Source organism: Anoplophora glabripennis, unplaced genomic scaffold, assembly GCF_000390285.2.
Source record: "Anoplophora glabripennis isolate ALB-LARVAE unplaced genomic scaffold, Agla_2.0 scaffold20, whole genome shotgun sequence".
NCBI lineage: Eukaryota > Metazoa > Arthropoda > Insecta > Coleoptera > Cerambycidae > Anoplophora > Anoplophora glabripennis.
The window spans coordinates 104,551-123,716 of record NW_019416362.1 but is presented as its reverse complement, the minus strand read 5'-3'; the positions used below and the strand labels follow the sequence as shown (position 1 = coordinate 123,716).

The 19,166-nt window shown below is 33.0% G+C and overlaps 1 protein-coding gene across 1 annotated transcript; it reads right to left on the bottom strand.

The window, feature by feature from the left end:
* Positions 1 to 8,789: 8,789 nt before the first annotated feature.
* Positions 8,790 to 9,302, bottom strand: LOC108907324 (larval cuticle protein A2B-like). The gene is given in 1 exon segment (XM_023454264.1): positions 8,790 to 9,302. A coding segment is annotated over 1 exon segment (513 nt).
* Between the last annotated feature and the right edge of the window lie 9,864 nt (positions 9,303 to 19,166).

Below are 19,166 nucleotides of genomic sequence, written 5' to 3'. Positions count from 1 at the left end.
GATTTTTTCGATTTTTACCATAATAATCATGATTCATTCGATTTGTAACCAGTCATGTATTGTAAAAAATTTAATTACAAACATTTTTTTCCTCTTCCATTTTCGCCTAAAATCAACTCTTGAAAAGATACATAATTAAATAGGAAGAAAAATATGACATTTTTCGAATTTTTTTAACATATTGTGCCGCCAAAAGTTAAGCCCACGTTTATTTTTATGCGCATAGAAAAATTTTCATTTATAGTGATATTTGAAAGCTAAAAAGCCAAAAATCTCTGTGGATATACGATTCACCCAAATATGGCTTTTTGAAACAGATACCGTCTGGACTAAAATAATTTTAAACATTTTTTCACTCTTTCATTTTTTCATTCTTCCACAAAATAACGGTTTTTGAGAAAATTGGGATTTTGTGAAACAGCATCATTACTAACTGAATTGGACAAAAAGTAAATTATGCAGTTTTACGAGTAGTAGGCTACTATATAATGTGTCATTTTTGACGTTTACCAAAAAGTATTAAGAAAAGAAATTTCACTGAATTACATTCTTTATTTTGCTTTTAACATGTTAAAAAAAAGGAGAACCTTACAAACTAAGATTAACAAATTCAAATTTAACCACATGAACTACCGATATTGTTAAATAGCACTATAAAAGCTGTTGCAAATGGCCACCATTTTCTCTAATATATAAATTTACCCTCCGCCGAAAAGTCTACTTTGCGCAATAACTGTGGATCATTTTTTTTTGGCGTTGCATTTATTATTTATACGATTCCATAAATCTGCTTCAAATAAAACCGGTGTAAAAAATAAGCAAATTCTTTTAAAGCTCCCAGAGAAAGAAGTCACGTTTATTCAGATCTGGTGATCTTGGTGGCCAATTTTCCCAATTTTCCGAACAATTTTTTCCTCGTCCTATTCGGGAACTACTGGTTCAAAAAGTCTCGTACATTAGCACCAAATGCTGTGGAGCACCATCGTGCATGAACCACATTTGACGTCTTAATTTCAAAGGTAAATCCTCGAGTAGCCCAGGGAGAGTATTTTGTAAAAAAAAATAAATAATTTTCGCCATTCAGTCGGTTTGGTGGAATAACGAAATAACGTCCGACAATACCAGCCCACAAGTTTATTTTAAATTCATCTTGAAAATGGCGAGGAATTATTGCATCTGGATTTTCATCGAAATATTCTTGGAAATTATGCAAATTTGTGATTCTCTTCCAGTGAAACAGGTCTCGTCCGTAAAAAAAATCTTCTATTGAATACCTTGACGCAAAATGAAATTACAAAAAGTTAGTCTTTAACTTGGGGTAACAATTATTGAATATTTTGGATATGATAAGGATGGAGCAGATTATTCCTTATAATTCAATGGACCGTGGCATGTGGTAAGTATATTAAATTGTCTAGATATTCGCCTAGTGCTTATATGAGGGTCATTTTCAATACTGTGCGTTTTTCGTGCGTTTACTGCATGATTAACTCGTTCTCCTTTGTTGCTGACTAGAAATGATCCAGTATCTCGAGCCATCCTCTCAATATCAGCAAAGGTCTCCCGGTGTGGAATCAATCGATCAGGAAATCTTCTTCGGTACTCCTGTATATGTCGTTAACAATAACCCTCACAAAACACCAATACTAACAGCATGTCAATCTTTTTACGAAATCAAAATTTTTCGTTCTTCTTCAGAGGCCAATATCTCTTCAATGGTACATCCCAGAAAAAAATATTACATAACAAATCGGCAAATTTTAATATCATCTACAGGTACCTGCTCTGTATCAGAGTTATGAATCACCCTGTATGTGTACCTAAAGAAAAACATAAATATCTGAGATAAATATCTAATAAGATCTAAACATTTTCGTACCGTTCTTGACACCTCACACCTCACCAAGTTGCTAACTCCAGATATGCAATGGATATTAGGGGCAAACTCAGGAAGTACCCACCAAGAGTGTTCCGCCCGTCTTGTGGCTCTGATTAGCACAAAGGCCCCCAGCTCCAGGTGTGGATGGATGCAAAGGGCAAACTCGCGATAGTAGACACGCCTCAACAAACACACAAAAACATTATCCGTGAATCTCTACACCGTCAGTGCTGACGAGCAAACAGTAAAGTGCCTCAAATGCACAGATAACTTGTTCAGATCAAATGTCATTAAACTTACTAGTAACTGGCCAATCAATTATACAGATTAGCACCATCATATTTACTAGTTACTATTTCTACTAAACAAGTGTGCTCAGTGAGAGAACTCACCTAAAATCCAATATTCAATTGTGGCACAGTTCACAGTCACTACGTAAATTGATTTATTTCCAAAGTTTAAACAAACAGTTGTAGTATAACAACCCCAGGTTCGATAAAAAAAATATAAAAACGTAGTTGTGGCTAAAAATATGTGATCGTCATAAGGAATATCTACGTTGTGTGTATCTATTTTTAATTGACCGGAAGGCGCTGGCTACTAACTTTTTTTGAGGGGATGTATGGTTTAATTTTATAAAACAAAGACAGAGTAAATACACCTAACTTTATTATTTATGTACAACAATCTTCAAATTAAACATGTGACAAATAGAAAGAACAACAAAAGCATTAACAATCATTTAACATAAAATGAGAGTGCCAGGCTCACCTAGAGCTCCTGCGGGGAAAGAGCATGGCAGGGAAACCCACGATCGTTGCTCTTACCACCCAAATATAAATGCAAAACAACCGCTAACAAAAGGCATAAATTAAGATCCTTTGCTAATGATAAATAAGACCTGTCTCATTTAATGTGTCACTAAATGTCATCTGTTACCTCATATTAGTCATACACACTTCCAAGTAAAACTGAAGAGGTTTGGTGTTAGTTAGCCGGCAGAGCCGGAAGGTACTGGAGTACCATACGGGAGGCAATCCAGCCATAGTTGAGATTTCGGAAGATCCTTCATAACACTGGAGTCCCATACGGGAGGCAATCGAGCTTAATCCAGATTCGTTCCGCACGGGCGAAAATGTTAGTAAACTCAACAAGGCTCGTATAGACGTATGACATAAAGTGAGCACAAGAAATCAAAGAACAACCTAATCATGATAAAACAAGTTAAATGTGAAACAAAGAAGTCGTTAATGCAATATCTGGGCAGTCACGACAATATACATATTTTAACACGTAATAAATAATGAGCAATCTTTAATAATAATTGTAACAATTTTATATTAGAAAAATACACGCCCCTGAGCGTAAGACAGTGAAGGCTAAACATATACAGAATTATTATCATGAAACATCTATATTTTTACGAACAACGTAATCATGACAAAAACAAGTTAGATGTGAAACAAAGGAGTCATTATTGTAATGTCTGGGCGCCCACACAGTATATATATTTTAGCATGAAATAAATAATGAGCAATCGTTAATAATAATTATAACAATTTTACCTTAGAAAAATATATGCCCTTGAGCATAAAGCAATGGAAGCTAAACATACAAAGAATTATTATCGTGAAACATATCACAATCATAAGATTACATAGAACAATTAACAACAAAGTACTTAAAGAACTAATACGGAACTAATACCTGCTAACTAATACGGGTTACACACTTAATTTTCCACTACTTCTATATTTTTCGCACTACACTGATCGTCTTACTTTTTCACTCCGCGCTGTCCTCACATTGACTGCCTATCTTCAACTATTTAGGCTTCCTTCCAGACCTAGGCGTTTTCTTTTTTTGCTGACTGTCTACGACTCTTTAGGCTTCCTTCCAGAATGCAATACCTAAGCGCTTGTTTTTTTGTGCTTCCTTCTATCGACCGTTAATATTACTTTTTCATTATTATACAACACTCATGTAACAGGTGACGTGGAAGTTGATAAGATAAGTACGGTTTTGCACACAGTCCCTGTTTGTTTTGTTTAATTATTTTTTTTTCCGGTGGTAAAATTTTAAATAAAGAAAAAAAGATAACTCGTCCGCAAATAAGTAATTTTAAACAAGGTTCTTAAGTGTCGATATTGCGACAGTGAGGTTAGATATTTTTTTGCATACCTAAATTTCTCAAAGAACATTGTCTTCATTTGGAAAGATTTTTTACAAAAAATGTTTGCATTTGTTTGAATTACTTTAATACCTTTGCAATGGCGTAAAAATACGATATCTAATAGTTTACATGTTTTTTAAATAGCAAATTCAGTAAAAAGAGCAAATATTAGTTAGGTATAAAAAAACAATTGACAACATAAATATAGCCATATTCAACACTTTTTTAGTCAGAATTCTTCTATCTTCATAAAATTATTTGATTAATAATTTCCATGAAATGTTCGAATTATTCAGAAAACGTATTGTGCATTCGGGAAATATTAAAAAGCCGTTCATGAATAAAATAATAGATCTATACATATCAAGGCAACGAAACTATTAAAATTTATAGTCAGTGTGTAACAAGGGAGGCATGTATTTCTGTTATATCCTGTTTTACGGCCACCGAATAAAACCCGTTGATGTTTTGTCGACTAGCCGTAATTAACCGATAACAGATCCAGGCAAACATATGGATCTGCACACACAAGTAATAAAATAAAAACGGCCGTTACATGCACAATTATTAGAGATATAAAGCTTGCATCTATCAGAATTAAACTGATGCAGGTAATAAAATAAAAAACGGGGTGTAATAGGCGGGTTATGTGCATTATTAATTTTTCAATCAAAGCTGAAATAGTTTTGATGTGGTATGCTTAATAATTCACTGCCAGTTACATATGCTTTCAAAAATTCACTCATTGAAATTTTATATTCAATTCGTCCGTAAAAATGAACATTTCGGACCGTTTTATTAGCTTTGTTTCTATATTAGATATTGGTTAATAAGTTTGGTGAATTGTATTATGCACTAAATTTAAGAAACACCCTGTATATTATAAAATCTCTCGATATTATTTGCATTGAACCATCAAGCTAAACGTAGACACGTGTGCTGTGAGCAATAAAAGACGAAAGTCACACTATCCATCATAGAAATTCCTTACAGGGTCATTGCTAACACTCATGTTTATATAACTTTCTAAAGTAGAACGATCATGTCCGGAGTATAGATCAGCTTACTACTAGTTACTAGCTTATATAGGCGTCACATTCGGCGGGATTTAGGCGCAAGTTTTTATAGATTGTAAAAAAAAGTTTTGCCTGATTTCTAAATCAAACTATACCTATTTATATAAATTATTATAAGCGAAGACAAAATTTATTTTATTTTTATTGTTAAAAATAAATACATTATTTAAATTATACAGGGTATAATCAGGGTACAAATCGTATTCGGCTCACCTTCCCAGTTTTCATTTCAGTTCATTGCTAGGCTTTGTTCCTGCTGTTCCATGCATCTATTTTATACGTCCCCATAAACTAAGTAAGTAGTAGGCAGCATGTATATTTAAATGTTTATACAGAATGTTCCAATGTATACAAGCCATTGCCATGATAAGTAAACAACAAATCGAATGTTTTTTAATAAGCCCAAAAAAATCGTTTATTTAGAAATTATAACTTCTACAGCTCTTACTTTGCTATGATTTTTTTTGTTTGGGAGCAAAGTGTTGAAAAATCGTAGTAGTGATTTTTTTTTAATAATACCACGTTATTCTACTCTTTGTAAAATCTCACCCTGTATCAATTTTTATCAAAAATCTATTCATTTTTAAATTTATATAAAAAAAAATTGAAATATGACCACTAATTTTACATTTCCATTTCTTTTATTTTATTATTTTTATTATTATTTATATTATTTATTTTATTCATTTAATTTATGCCAAATTATGATCCACTTCTGATTATTATTATATCTAGGAGTCTATTAAAAGATAATTAAATGAAATTTCATTCCAGTAAACTTAGAAAAACATGTCTGAACCCTAGATAAAATATTTTCAATTTTCTTAATTTTTGCATATAACGCCAATGTATTAATACTATTGTCCAGAGACATATTTTTAGTGAATTATAGTGTAATCAAGTACAAAATGGCGGTTTATATAAATAGTGAAATGGTAGCTACAGTTCCGTACCGCTGTATCCATGCTTAAAACATATGTACATATATACCGTGTCGCAAAATGATTGAACAAAAATCGCTGGAACAGGTCAATTAGTAAATAGAGATTGTCCCTTTCTGCAATATTTTCTTAAGCCATGTTTGACAGACCTATAACATTATCGACATTAATTTTTAATGAGACGCTCTATATACAAAAAAAAATCTAGTGGGGTTAAGTCAGGGGAGCGTGATGGCCATTCAAGCGACCCTCTTCTGCCTATCCATCGATTTGGTAAAACTTCATTAAGGTAATTTCTTATATCGGGGCGAAAATGTGGAGGGGCACCATTTTGTTGGAACCAGACATCACCAGCAGGCATATCGTGCTTATTGGGGTTAGGAAAAATTAATTCAAGGTCTGGAAGCAGTTGAAAATGCAAAAAAATCTAAATAAATGTAGTCTATCAAATTGCCCTCAAAGAAATAAGGTCGCAGTATGTTTTTCTTGCATCCAATGCGGATTGGAAATGAAAGAGAGTAATAAAACCCCGAGATAAGAACCGGCCATGGGCGTGGTAATATTTGTTTCAGGTAATTATCGGGTAACACTAATGCTAATAGGTAATGGGTGTACATTAGTATATTTTACTGGATACATCATAGGGTAGGAGCCAGTGTATTGTGACAGATCAATCCAGTCTTAGAGCTGAATATACGAAGACGTGCTAGTGCAGTAGAGTAAAATTCGACTTGTGTTTAGCGACTATTGTGCCAGTGGATATAATATTGTTTGGGTAAAATGTCGAGCTTATCAGATTACCTACCTGCTAAACGCGTGAAAAGATGTGCGCTCTCTCAGAATGAGAAGAATTTTGTTAAAAAAATCCTTGGAAGGAGTAACTGCAGATAACTGGCAAAGATGTATACATCATGTACAAAAAGAATAGGAGAAAATGTGGGAACTCGATAATTTAATTGACGTTACTGTGGAACCTATCGTTATCAATCTAGGAGACGAAGATAATTCATCAGAATATTCAGAGGATGAATTTTAATATACCTACTTTTTTATTTTCTTTATTGTACATTTATACAACACTACATTTACTCACCATAATTTGAATTTTCAAAATACATATATTTTTGTGTGGAATAAAAGTCTATTCATTAAATTTAAATAAATATTTTGATAATAATATTGAATAATTTTATTTGAATTACTAAAAACCCTCTTAACTCGGTTATGATGCTTAAAGTAGCCTCATGTTTTGAAATGCTGTTTTTATATTGTTTACTTATAAGAGAAATGGACCGAGAAATTGAAGCGGCATAGACAAAGACGGATTGTCGGGGATTAAATTTTAGCTACCTGCTACAATTTAGTACAACCCGGTCACACAAAGTTTTTTTAAAAGTACACCTCATCTATACCGATAATACATAATATAAAAATATTGAATATAAGCACCAGTACTACATTTATTTACGATTTGCATACATAATAAGCTTTTATTGCTCTCTTTCATTTCTAAACAGACTATAGGTATTTGGCCTGTTCATGGTTCTGTTTAAGCAAAAAGTTGCTTCGTCAGTCTCATCTACCCATAGTTCTTGTAAGACGTTAACTTTGTAAGGATGCCACATTTCAGATTTCAGATTCTCTGAACTGAGGATTTCGACAAGTTAAAGTTGGCTGAGATAGATCTAATTGATGAGTGATAATTTTTAGTAACGGCGAGCATCACATTTTGACAGTTATTTTTGCTTACCGTTCTTTGCCTTCCTGATCTAGGTAAATCTTTTTTACTTCCGGTTTCTTCAAACTTTTTGGATATTTTACTTATTGTAGCTCGACAAATTCTCTGGTCTGGATACTTATGGTGAAATAAGTCACATACCTCCTGTTGACTGCGGATTTTATTTCCACATCCAATCATAATTAAAATTTCAATGATCTGTTTATCGCTTAAATTGGTAACGATTTTTTTAAATAATTTAACAACTGAATTGGAACTAAAACGATTCACATTATACCTAAGGTACTCTGGTGAATCTGTTTATTGATGTGTTTTTTTTTTTGAGAAAAAAAAAGCTTCAGAGTAAGTAGAAAATGATTAATAAAGAGTAGGTACGTTTTTTAAAGTACAGAAGATACTATGATTGTTTGAAATAGTCATGAGTACGATATAAAAGACAATTTTTTAGATTTTTTTGACAACTATGACAAAAAAGTACGCATAACCTTATATGCTGAATTCGTCTTTAAAAGGGCTATCTATTTATACTATAAAATATAGAGCGTCTCATTAAAAAAATGTCGGTTCACCCTGTCTTTAAGCAACCAAGAAGCACCAAGGAAATTTTAAATTTTCTACGTCCATGGTGTAGTAATATGACAAGCACGTACCACTCACAAAATTGCTTGAATATCTATTAGCCTGTGCTTTCGACGTGTGTTGAAATAACTGTTACAGTAACATCACTTTGAATTACACTGGTTTAATCAATTCAAACAATTTACTACAACTTATATCTATCTATACATTTTTATAGTTGATGTTGTTATAGAAAACATATAATAGATCATAAAATACACGTATCCCAAATTCAAAATTATCACGAATTGAATGTTTATCATTCCGAGTCCGAGGTGTTTGAAACAAATAAAATACAAAATGCAATAGAATAAATAAAATTTATTAATAAATACCTAAATTATAAACAGTCATTTGAAATTCATCAGTGGTGGTACAGAGGAGCGGCGTAAGCGGCGACCTTAGCTACAGGGGCGGCGTAGGCAAGAGGGGTGGCGATTTTAGCTACAGGGGCGGCGTAGGCGACGGGGGCAGCCACTTTAGCCACTACCGCCTTCTGTACGAGCGGTTCCCTGTGTACGATAGCGTTGAAACCGTTGTGGGGATCAGCAGTGTATTCTACGGTACGCCTGAAACCGTCAGGGTCCACCAGGGAGTAGCTGCCCTGGACGACGTCTCCGTCGCGGACTTCGTGTTGGTTCTTGCTGTCTCCTGTGAGGCCGTCCTGGATGTCGTAGGCATATTGGTATTGTGGATGGGGGTCGTAGTCTTCGGCTACTACGGCCTTGGCTACGGGGGCGGCGTAAGCGAGTGGGGCGGCTACTTTGGCGATGGCGGGGGCGGCGTAGGCCAGGGGGGCGGCTGGGAGGACGCCGGCTTTGGCCACGGCGACAATGGCGGCGAGAGCGAGGAGCTTGAATTAAAAAAATGAGAACATTTGTTAAATTATAATTCTTATTTTATAATATGAAGAGACATTAGTAAGTTGTTGCAAATAATTACTCAATATTAAGTAAAAAGACAAAATTAGCTTCATTTTTAAGTCAAAGTAAAAAAAATACATTTTGCAGAATTTGTCCTTTAAAAAAGAAGTAGTATGCATATGATTTTCATTTCGAGGATGTTATAGTTTCTAAATAATCGTGTTTTTAGGGTTTATTTGAAAACGAAGTTTGGGTCGTCATTTTTCTAGCAAGTAACTGATAACTTTAAACTTTGCGGGGTAATTTTATACTATTTAATATTAATGTTATTGCGCTGCTAGGTATTTTCTGAGAACATAATCATTTTTCCTTTATGAAACTGAGTCCGGTTCTGTTAATAGCAGCGTATCCAAGAAATCTGTGATAATTGTTTATCGACTCTACAGGGCCAACGTAAACTAGCTGGATTGACCTATTTTTGTCGATTTGTTGTTCTCACGGACGGTGTTTTTCTCTTAAATTTTTTTAAGCGTATTTAATTAATATTTTTAATGAACTATAGTGCATTTCTAAACGGTTCTGTAAACTCTAAAGGATACTACAAAAAAAAGGATTACTGTTAGGTAGCATGTACCATTTTACACAAGTATATTAACAAAATATTAAATTGATAGAGGACCTTACCATTGAATGAGCTAAAGACATTTAGCTACCAACAGTATTTGCATTTAAGACTATAATTTTAATTTCTTACGTATCACATGAAACAGTTAAATTGTAAAACATTTTATTAACTAAAAAAAATCAAATTAAGTTTCAGTTTGTTGTAAACTAATATTTAAAAAAGTAAATCAAAATAAACAGATTATGGTAATTAATTATCTATTATTAACTAATTTTAGATTTTGTAAACTACTACACTACTATTACTAAAATAAACAATTGGTGAATGGACTGAATTGTTGATGGACATAAATGCTTAAAAAAGTGATAAAAACAGAAAAATATTAGGAAACAGACTCGGAGACATACAGAACAAAACAGCTGCACAATTAAATAAATGTGCAAATGCGAAATACTACAGTAGATACTGACATTGTCCCCCATTTCCTTCTATACAACTTCATTTTTCTCGAAAATGGTACATGCTACTGAATTTCGACGAGTTTACCTTTTTTTTATAGTATCCTTTAGAGTTTACATAACCGTTTAGAAATGTAATAAATTTTGACATTTAACATATATTTTTTTTTCGATTGTACCCCTCCAATTACCTGTATCGGCGACAGTGCTTTTTAGAAAGAAACCGTTTGAACATTCTTAACGCACAGTTGATGTTTACTCGTGTACAAATTTTGACATTTTTATCTTTAGCTGATTTTTAGATAATTAAGAAAAACCATTTGGAAAGTAACAACTTCAACACAGTGTATCTCGAAAATAGAGCGATTAAGAAAAACACTTTACATGAACTACCCCTATTTTTTTTCCATGGGGAACTTGCACACGAGTTTTTTTGAAACATGAACGGGACACCTTGTATAACTCTTTCTATCGGTAAATCAATTCTTCAGTGGATACAAAAAATGTTACAGTATATGTATCAAACTGAGAACACGAACCACCCACTACTTACAATTACTTCACAATTCAAATGACATTTAATCACTATCACTTAGCACATACCTTAAAGATCATGTTTGCACTCTGTGTACAAGCGGTCGAAATCGATTTGCAAGTTGAGAATGATTCGATGTCCCTACATGGGTCCTTATATATCTAATATAACTGCTCTGATTTCTTCACCGTTGCATAATGATACGAAGAAATGACCTTGCGGAGATCGCCAGATTTGATTCGCGTCATACTTTCGTTTGTTAATTTCAGGGTGTTGGCCGTCTCACCGGGGCATTGTTCGAGAGAAGTAGGCGCTGGTGCATAGGTGGCTAGATCTCTATCACGCCGAAATTGTGTCATAGATTTTTGATATACCTTGTATGCGTAATACTCTCATAGTAACAACGTCTTACTACTTATCTATAATTTCTTTACATGACAGTATACTGGGTGTTCCGTATGTACGTGTACAATGAAAGACACAGGTTCCCGAGCTCAAAGAGACCGAATTAGACTAATTCACCTACTTGTATATCCGAAATCGCTTCGTCTGACCACCGCTAGATGACCTCAATTTTCCTGATAAATTTTTCAATTTTTGCGTGTATTGAGGATTTTCATCAGACTAAACGTGTTTATTGTTGAAGTTCATTATAGCATCTATGGCAAAATTAGCTTCGTCCGTAAACAATATGTCAGCGGAAAGTCAACATTTTGTTAAATTTTTTGCAAAATCTAGTGCCAAAATTGTAAACGAGCAAGATAGTCTTGCGACAGTAAGGTTTGAACCTTTTGTTTGTGATACGGGTATAACTGTTGCTACTTCAGAACGAACCAAACTAATATAAATTTCACATTAAGATTTGCAGCGATCTTCTTAATACTAGTATTTGGGTCTTCTTCAATTTCATGTAGAACAGCTTCTTCCGATTCAGGCGATCTAACACTCAAAGGTCTTCCAAGAATTAGACCTTTCTGAAATGAGCCTGACTCCAGAAGACGTTAAACTGAACATTATTGGATTTGGAGTTAGATGATTTGAAAATCTTTCCATATAAATTCGTCTAGCCTCAGTACCATTTCCATCTGCAAGGCCATAAATGTAAACAATATTGGTTGGCCATTTCAGCATTTCAATATGCATAAGCCATTATTACAACTTAATCTTTTTAAAAAATAAGCTTAATCTGACAATACACAATATTAAATAAGATGACGGCTTTTTATTATTATTGTTTTGCATGGCCTCCCTAAGATATGTTTATGAAATTTAAATAACTGTAAAGATGCAGTTGGTCAAATAAATCAATTTTGTTGTTAATCGGTTTGGAATACAAAAAAGTGTAAAGAAACAAAAAGTGAATATAATACAATGGCGCATATGATGACCTATTTTATTATACAGGGTGGCCCATTAGTGTGAGAAAGTAAAATAACTCCGTTGTTATTCGTAATACAGAAACAAATTCTATAAAAGTTGTACAGAATCAAAAAACCTACAGGACAAAATTAATTTTAAACACACAGGGCGATAAGTAAAAACACCCTGTATATTTTTAAACATATGGATTTCTGAGAAAATACTATATATGGCAATATAAACAGTTTAACATTTTAGTGCGAGGTTGCCAAGTTATGTAGAAAATTCTTCGAATTTTGGAAAAAACATGACCTCGAAGAAGTTGTATTAACTTTCAACTACTAACACTTGGAGCAAAAATATTTGACAGATAGAAAAATGTTGAGGCAAAGACTCCTACATTAGCTAATATTGATATGTTATACAGGGCATTTTTTATAATTCGATCATTTTTAATGATTGATTGATTTTCTAAAATTTTTCAAATGGAACACCCTGTATTTTATTCTATTTTATTCACATATCAGTCCACTTCAAGCATGTTCTACAACTAAAGTTGTTAGTTTTTAAGATATAGCAACATTTCTAGAAAAACCAAATTTTTATTATTTTCGGTCACACGAAATAAGTTTGGAAAAAACTGTCACATTGTGTCAACTTGTCAGTTCATATTTTATCATTCCATTTTGAGTTAATTTTTAATATTTATTTGTGGTATTCTAGAAAATAATAAAAAATTAGTTTTTTTCATAACTGTTAAAAACTAACAATTTTAGATATAGAACATGTTTAATAAAAGTTGAAGTGGACCGATATGTGAATAAAATAGAACAATAAAATACAGGGTATTCCATTTGAAAAAATCAAGTTTGAACTTTCTTAAAATGATCGTATTATAAAAAATGTCCTGTATAAAATATCGATATTAGCTAGTATAGGAGCCTTTGTATAACATTTGCCTATAACTCTGTCTAATTATTTTGTTCCAAGTGTTAGTAGATGAAAATTAATACTTCTTGGAGGTCATGCTTTCTCCAAAAATTCGAAGAATTTTCTACATAACTTGGCAACCCCGCACTAAAATGATAAACTGTTGATATTGCCATATATAGAATGTGTAAAAATATATAGGGTGTTCCATTTAAAAAATGTAATATTTGGCGTGTCCCTTTTCTACTCATCATCAATTAATTTTGTAGTTTAGGTTTCCTGATTTTGTATAACTTTTATATAAACTTTTTGTCTGTATTATGAGTAACAAGGGAATTATTTCACTTTCTCACACTGTTGGCCCACCCTGTATATTTTTTTGGTAAATAATGGTCGATGGTACCCACACCTCCGCCGCTGGTAAGTTTCTAAAGCTGGTAATTTTTTGTTTCATACCTACTGCCATACTAAATATGCACACTGAATTTGGTTAAATTATCTCAAGAGGTTTAGAAATTAAAAATTAAAAACTGATTTATACAACAAAAAACCCTTATTTTTGGCCACAGAATATACCTCTGGATTTTTAACCTCTACTTAAGGAACACCCTGTATACAAAACTTTATTCTTAGCTTAAACTGGGTGCAGTTGTTCCATGTTTTCTGCATATTTCTTAAAATATACCGCATTTAAAATATTCCTGTATAGTTGCTAGTCATTCTCCACTGGAGAAGAATAAACTTTTAATTTCAAAATGCCCTTTAAACGATTTTGGTAGCAAGTAAATGTTGTGGAACCATTATGCATATACCACATTTTGTGGCGGAGTAACTACGATATATCTTCTAATAAATGTAACAAAGTTTTATTAAGAAGAAATAAGATAGTTTTTTCCATTTTTTAACCTGTTTGGTAATATAACAGGACTAATAAAATTACCCACTTCAGACCAAATATTCATTTTGAATATTTTGTATGTTGATAAGAGATTTAAAGTGATTTAAAAATGTTTATATTTAATTCACTGAAGGGAATTATTGTTGCATGTTACATTCGTACTATTAACCTTTGTATTGATGCAATTTTGCCAAAGTCAATTCCCAAAATGTTTAACGATCAAACAAAGGAGAACATTAAAATCATAATTCCCCGCCGTTTTTTTTTTTTTAGTTCAATATTTGCCAATGTCCGAGTTGGTTTTTGTCCGCAAAAATTTGATGCAGTCAGCTTTAATATCCAATATTGTGTTTCTGTTAGTCTGAAATCTAGTGGCGTTTCGTCCAGTTAAATTTGTTGTCAGGTAGTGAAATACATACAAGGTGTGCTACTTTCAAGTCACATGATAGAAGATGCTCTTTTAAGGGATTTGAATTTTAATTTGGTAGTTATAAATTAATTTTTGTAGGCGATGTATTTTCATTTACGTCAAATTTTTGCCACTTTTGAGCAAAGCAATGCCTCTAGATGTTCTCTATCGTCGCGTACGGTCTAATTGTGACAAATAACCTCATCATCCAGCTAATAATTGATTCATACCGCAGCCGTATCGTATGGGAATATCAATTCAGCTCTAATTGCGAATCGTGATTCATCGACGCAACATTGTCTAACGTTACTAAGGCGTGCTAATTACCTTTTCACTGATAAACTGCCTGTAATACCCGAAGTTGATTGACGTGAAATTGGATCGAAGATATAAGTCACTGCCAATATCAAAAGCGACATAGAATAGCTCGAAGGTTCTTCATCGGCGACGGTTTCGTGCTTTCGTCTCTTTGGAGGCTTTGGGGAAGCTCGAGGGCCAGCTGTCAAATAATAATTATTCCGTCAGTGGCGTACATTCGTTTGATCTAGGATTTATAATTTTGGACTTACCTAAGACATATTCATTTGTAACTGATTGTATAAAATAGTTTTTAAGTAATAATGTTGTATAGTACCTAGCAAACAACTAAGATAGAAGTCAATAGAATCACCACACATATATCGATTTCGAACTTTTTGCAGTAGGATGCAAAGTAATAAATCATTGCCTGTCAAGAGATCCAGTGCAGTACGGTTTTAAGGGGATTAGAAATTGAATAATTTCTGTATGCATTATGAAGGGATGAAGGGATCAGTTTACGTCTAGCACCCCTGTTCCTACAAAAATTCCTTTATTCTCATAAACTATTTATTTTATATGTAATATATTATAAATCCAATTTGTTTTTTAAATTCCACATATTTACTACATTTTACTTCTGTACGCGCACCTGTTGTTTACTTGTTTTTTTGGAGGCGGTCTCTGATTTACGACCAAAGCTCGCCATTTGACGTATAACCGCTAATTGAACACAATGCGTATGATGCGGTATTTCCGATTTTACATTCAATTTCATTTTAAACTTGAAATGGTTCATTTTACGCGTCCTAAAAATGATGACACGATTTTCTTTTGATAAAAGACCAACAATTTTTTGCTCTACTTTGCATCGAATACGATCATACTATAGTACTCATCAGTATGCCATAGGAGAGTCTTCAATGATTTAGCTGTATTAATGTCTACATTCATAAAGAAATTATATAAAATTACTCACTACATTTTTGTCCATTTTGAGACCACACTTACCTACATAATAAATCAAGTGCATAGCAGCATGCTCTTGGAAGGTAAACTCCATAATTATAACATCAAACACCACTGTTATTACTCTGACAACTTACTTTCTTTGGTATTAAAACAATGTCAAATTTTCGACACGTAATTCTAAATTGACTTTGTTTTGAATTCGTGTCTTCAGCCAATTTGTTGATCTTTAAAATTTTGGTTGTTTCTTAATAAACAAGCATTTACAGACATACGTTTATAGAAACTTTTTATGTTTAGTGCTGCGGTCCCTTCAATTTTGATGATCATTTGATGATAATTTTTTATTATATTCTCCATAGTGTAAGTAAAACGATAAACAAAATGGGTCTTAATTGTAGTAGTAAACTATAATCCTGATGCCTGTAAAAGTTCAATATGGTTAATACTGATATTTTTCATGAATATTTAAGGAGGTATATCGGGTTTATTCAAATGCACTGATGTATTTGAAATTTATATAGCGTATTACCCAGTGCTCCCTCTGTGCGTCATATTTTTTTGAAATTTTTTTTGAATCTAGATTTTGAGATATTCTTGTTAAAAGTTGTTCATTTTAACATAGCTTTATATGGCGAAGATGGACGGTGAAGCTCTTTTTTTGCCCATAACTGAGAAAAAAATGTAGAAATTGTGAAACAAAACTTTTCCATTGATAGTACACAGTATTATCTTATTTTTGATGTAAAACTAATGTAAGTTTTGAACATAGTACAGCTGTATTAATTAGAAACAGAAACCAATAATTGCATTTCTGTCTGACTTGAGGATTAATGTGGCAACGTCGCAATCAGCTGGCAGCAAGGAGGGAATAAATTTGAAAAACTTGATAAAAACGATTGATTTCAAACATATACATTTTTCCAAAATCCCATGTACATTGTTATCAACAATAAATTATCCACAACAGATGATTTTTTGTAATGTTTTTAAAAAACTAGATTAATTAAAAAAAGACTAGGAAGCTGTGATATATTTATTGGAATAAAAAATACAGTTGATAATTCCTTTTAATATACAAGTACCCAGCAATATTTAGGGTTACATAAAGTTTTCTTTACTTGATTAATATAATTAGTAATACTTGAGATAAAAGCATTTGTACGGAATAACAAAGAAACATAAATATTTCTCAGCAAACTTTATATCTAAAAAATTAGCTGCAGTTGCAAAACTTTTGTAACATTACTAAAATAGAGATTAAAAACACGAACAGTGAGTAATAGTGTAATTTCTATCACAGAACCTTCAAAATTACATCCAACATTTTCTTTGACTTGGACGAGAGATGGGCGCGAGTGTCATTTCATTTCTTTCGAACTAAATTAACATATTTCTCGATGTTTTTACCAGTTCACATGATTTACGGATTTTAAATAAAGGATACAAATCTTCGCGAGGATAATACGATATATTTGCTATATATAATAATTATATTGTACATAATTTACACACAATACCTTTTTGAACGCGTACGCATCTTTACCCGAATTTGACGCGCAATATCTCCGATGTCCGAGGTCTGTAGGTTCGCAGTGTGTGCAACTGCTAGTCAATTATTAGCGCTGTTGCCACATCTACATAGTCTTTATGCGTTCATTAAATATAATTTAAAACTACTTAAATATGATATTTTTACGTTGTTAATTAGTCAATATGTATGCTATGTGCATTTGAGTAGATTTATTTGCTATATAGATAATGTTTATCGCAAATAATTCCGATAGAATTTAATTTTTTCAAATTGGCAGCGGGCTTTAGTCCCATAAGAAAAGCATACCCCCCTGCGCTCCTCATTTCCCTCGGATCCCGATATACCTCCTTAATATAATAGTCACATATAACTGTATTACTACGCCACAAATTAATCTAAACACGTGGTCTGCTAGATCACTAGCAGAATTCTCTAGGCACACGCGCTGTAGCAGCACACCAAGTAGTCACATCAGTGTAAATCAAACTTAAATAATGTAGAGTAAAAACTGCGGTGTCTTTTCATTTACAAAATGTGATTATTGTTCTTTTCTAACTAAACCCCGTATTTAAGCATTTCTTAACTTCGTTGAATACGGTTTTTAACGGAAACAAAAATTAAAGCCACTTTCCGTAGGAAAAATTTCACATTTTAAAATTTTTTGGATGCCCTGTATGTTTTATTACATATTTGATTACTGCCCATGGCTTTACAAGATGAGCAAAACTTTTTATCAAAAATAACTTTTTCTCAAAAAATCAACAATTAAAAAGTTACACGAGCGCCCCATCCGGGAACACACTGTATATGTTCCAATTCCGTTACATTTTCCTGTAAATTTCCACCACATTTATCGGAGTACACATTTAACTTTGTATTCTTTACAGAACTAGACCAATTAACTGGCGTCCGATTAAGAAAGCAAAAGTATGCACTTGTAGCGAGTTCACAGCACAATTTACACCGCTTAAAACCACTAATTGCACGTGCCGCATCGTTCTTCCTTTGTTATGATAAATGGAATGCAATTACCTGCCGGCTCGCGATACCCACCTAATTGAGCAATTAATTTGCCACGGCAGATTACCGGAATGAGAAGCAACAGAGGTAAAAAGATCGCTTTGATGCAGGTTTTATCGTTTGGAAGTGATTCTCTACGCCTCAGGTGTTTTCCTAGAATAAATGGATTAATAATAAGTTGCTACCAAGAGAAGAAAAAACGAAAATAATCTTGTAATTAATGTCAAATTAATTAATAAAGTATTGAATGTGAAATCAAAGTCCTTACGTTTGAACAGAAGCGTATAACAGTGTAATCATTGAACTGGTAGCACAGAATTATCCCTCTAATTGGTGAGATTTTGAAGCTTTCATTATTCAACAGAGTAGTTGGAACTTAACTTGAAATCTCATTATTTTGAACTTTGGAATAAACTTTGCAAGTAAAGGTAAACGAAAGCTTTAATAATATCTCATTCTAGCATTTAATTATTTCATTTGTTATGTCGTGTACGATTTCATAAAGCGTTCTAACAAGCAACTTTAATTTCATATGTGTGTGATTTGCAACTAGCATTTCATAAACCAGCTTAATATGTGAATACAATTTCAGTTACGACGAGCTTTATATAAAATAACGAGTACAAAACGAATTCAGTTCATTGCATTTGCATGTATCTGTGTATAGTCCGAGAGCCCGTGACATTTTGAGGGTAGTCATTTTACCAAGGCTGATTTTCGCATATGTGTGAGGTCTTACATAGTACATAAACCAAACGACCTTCAGCTGTCAATCTTAGGGTGGATGTGGGAGGATCACTGGATAGACTGCAGCAGTCTAGTTAGATGGCTTCCACGGTCCCTG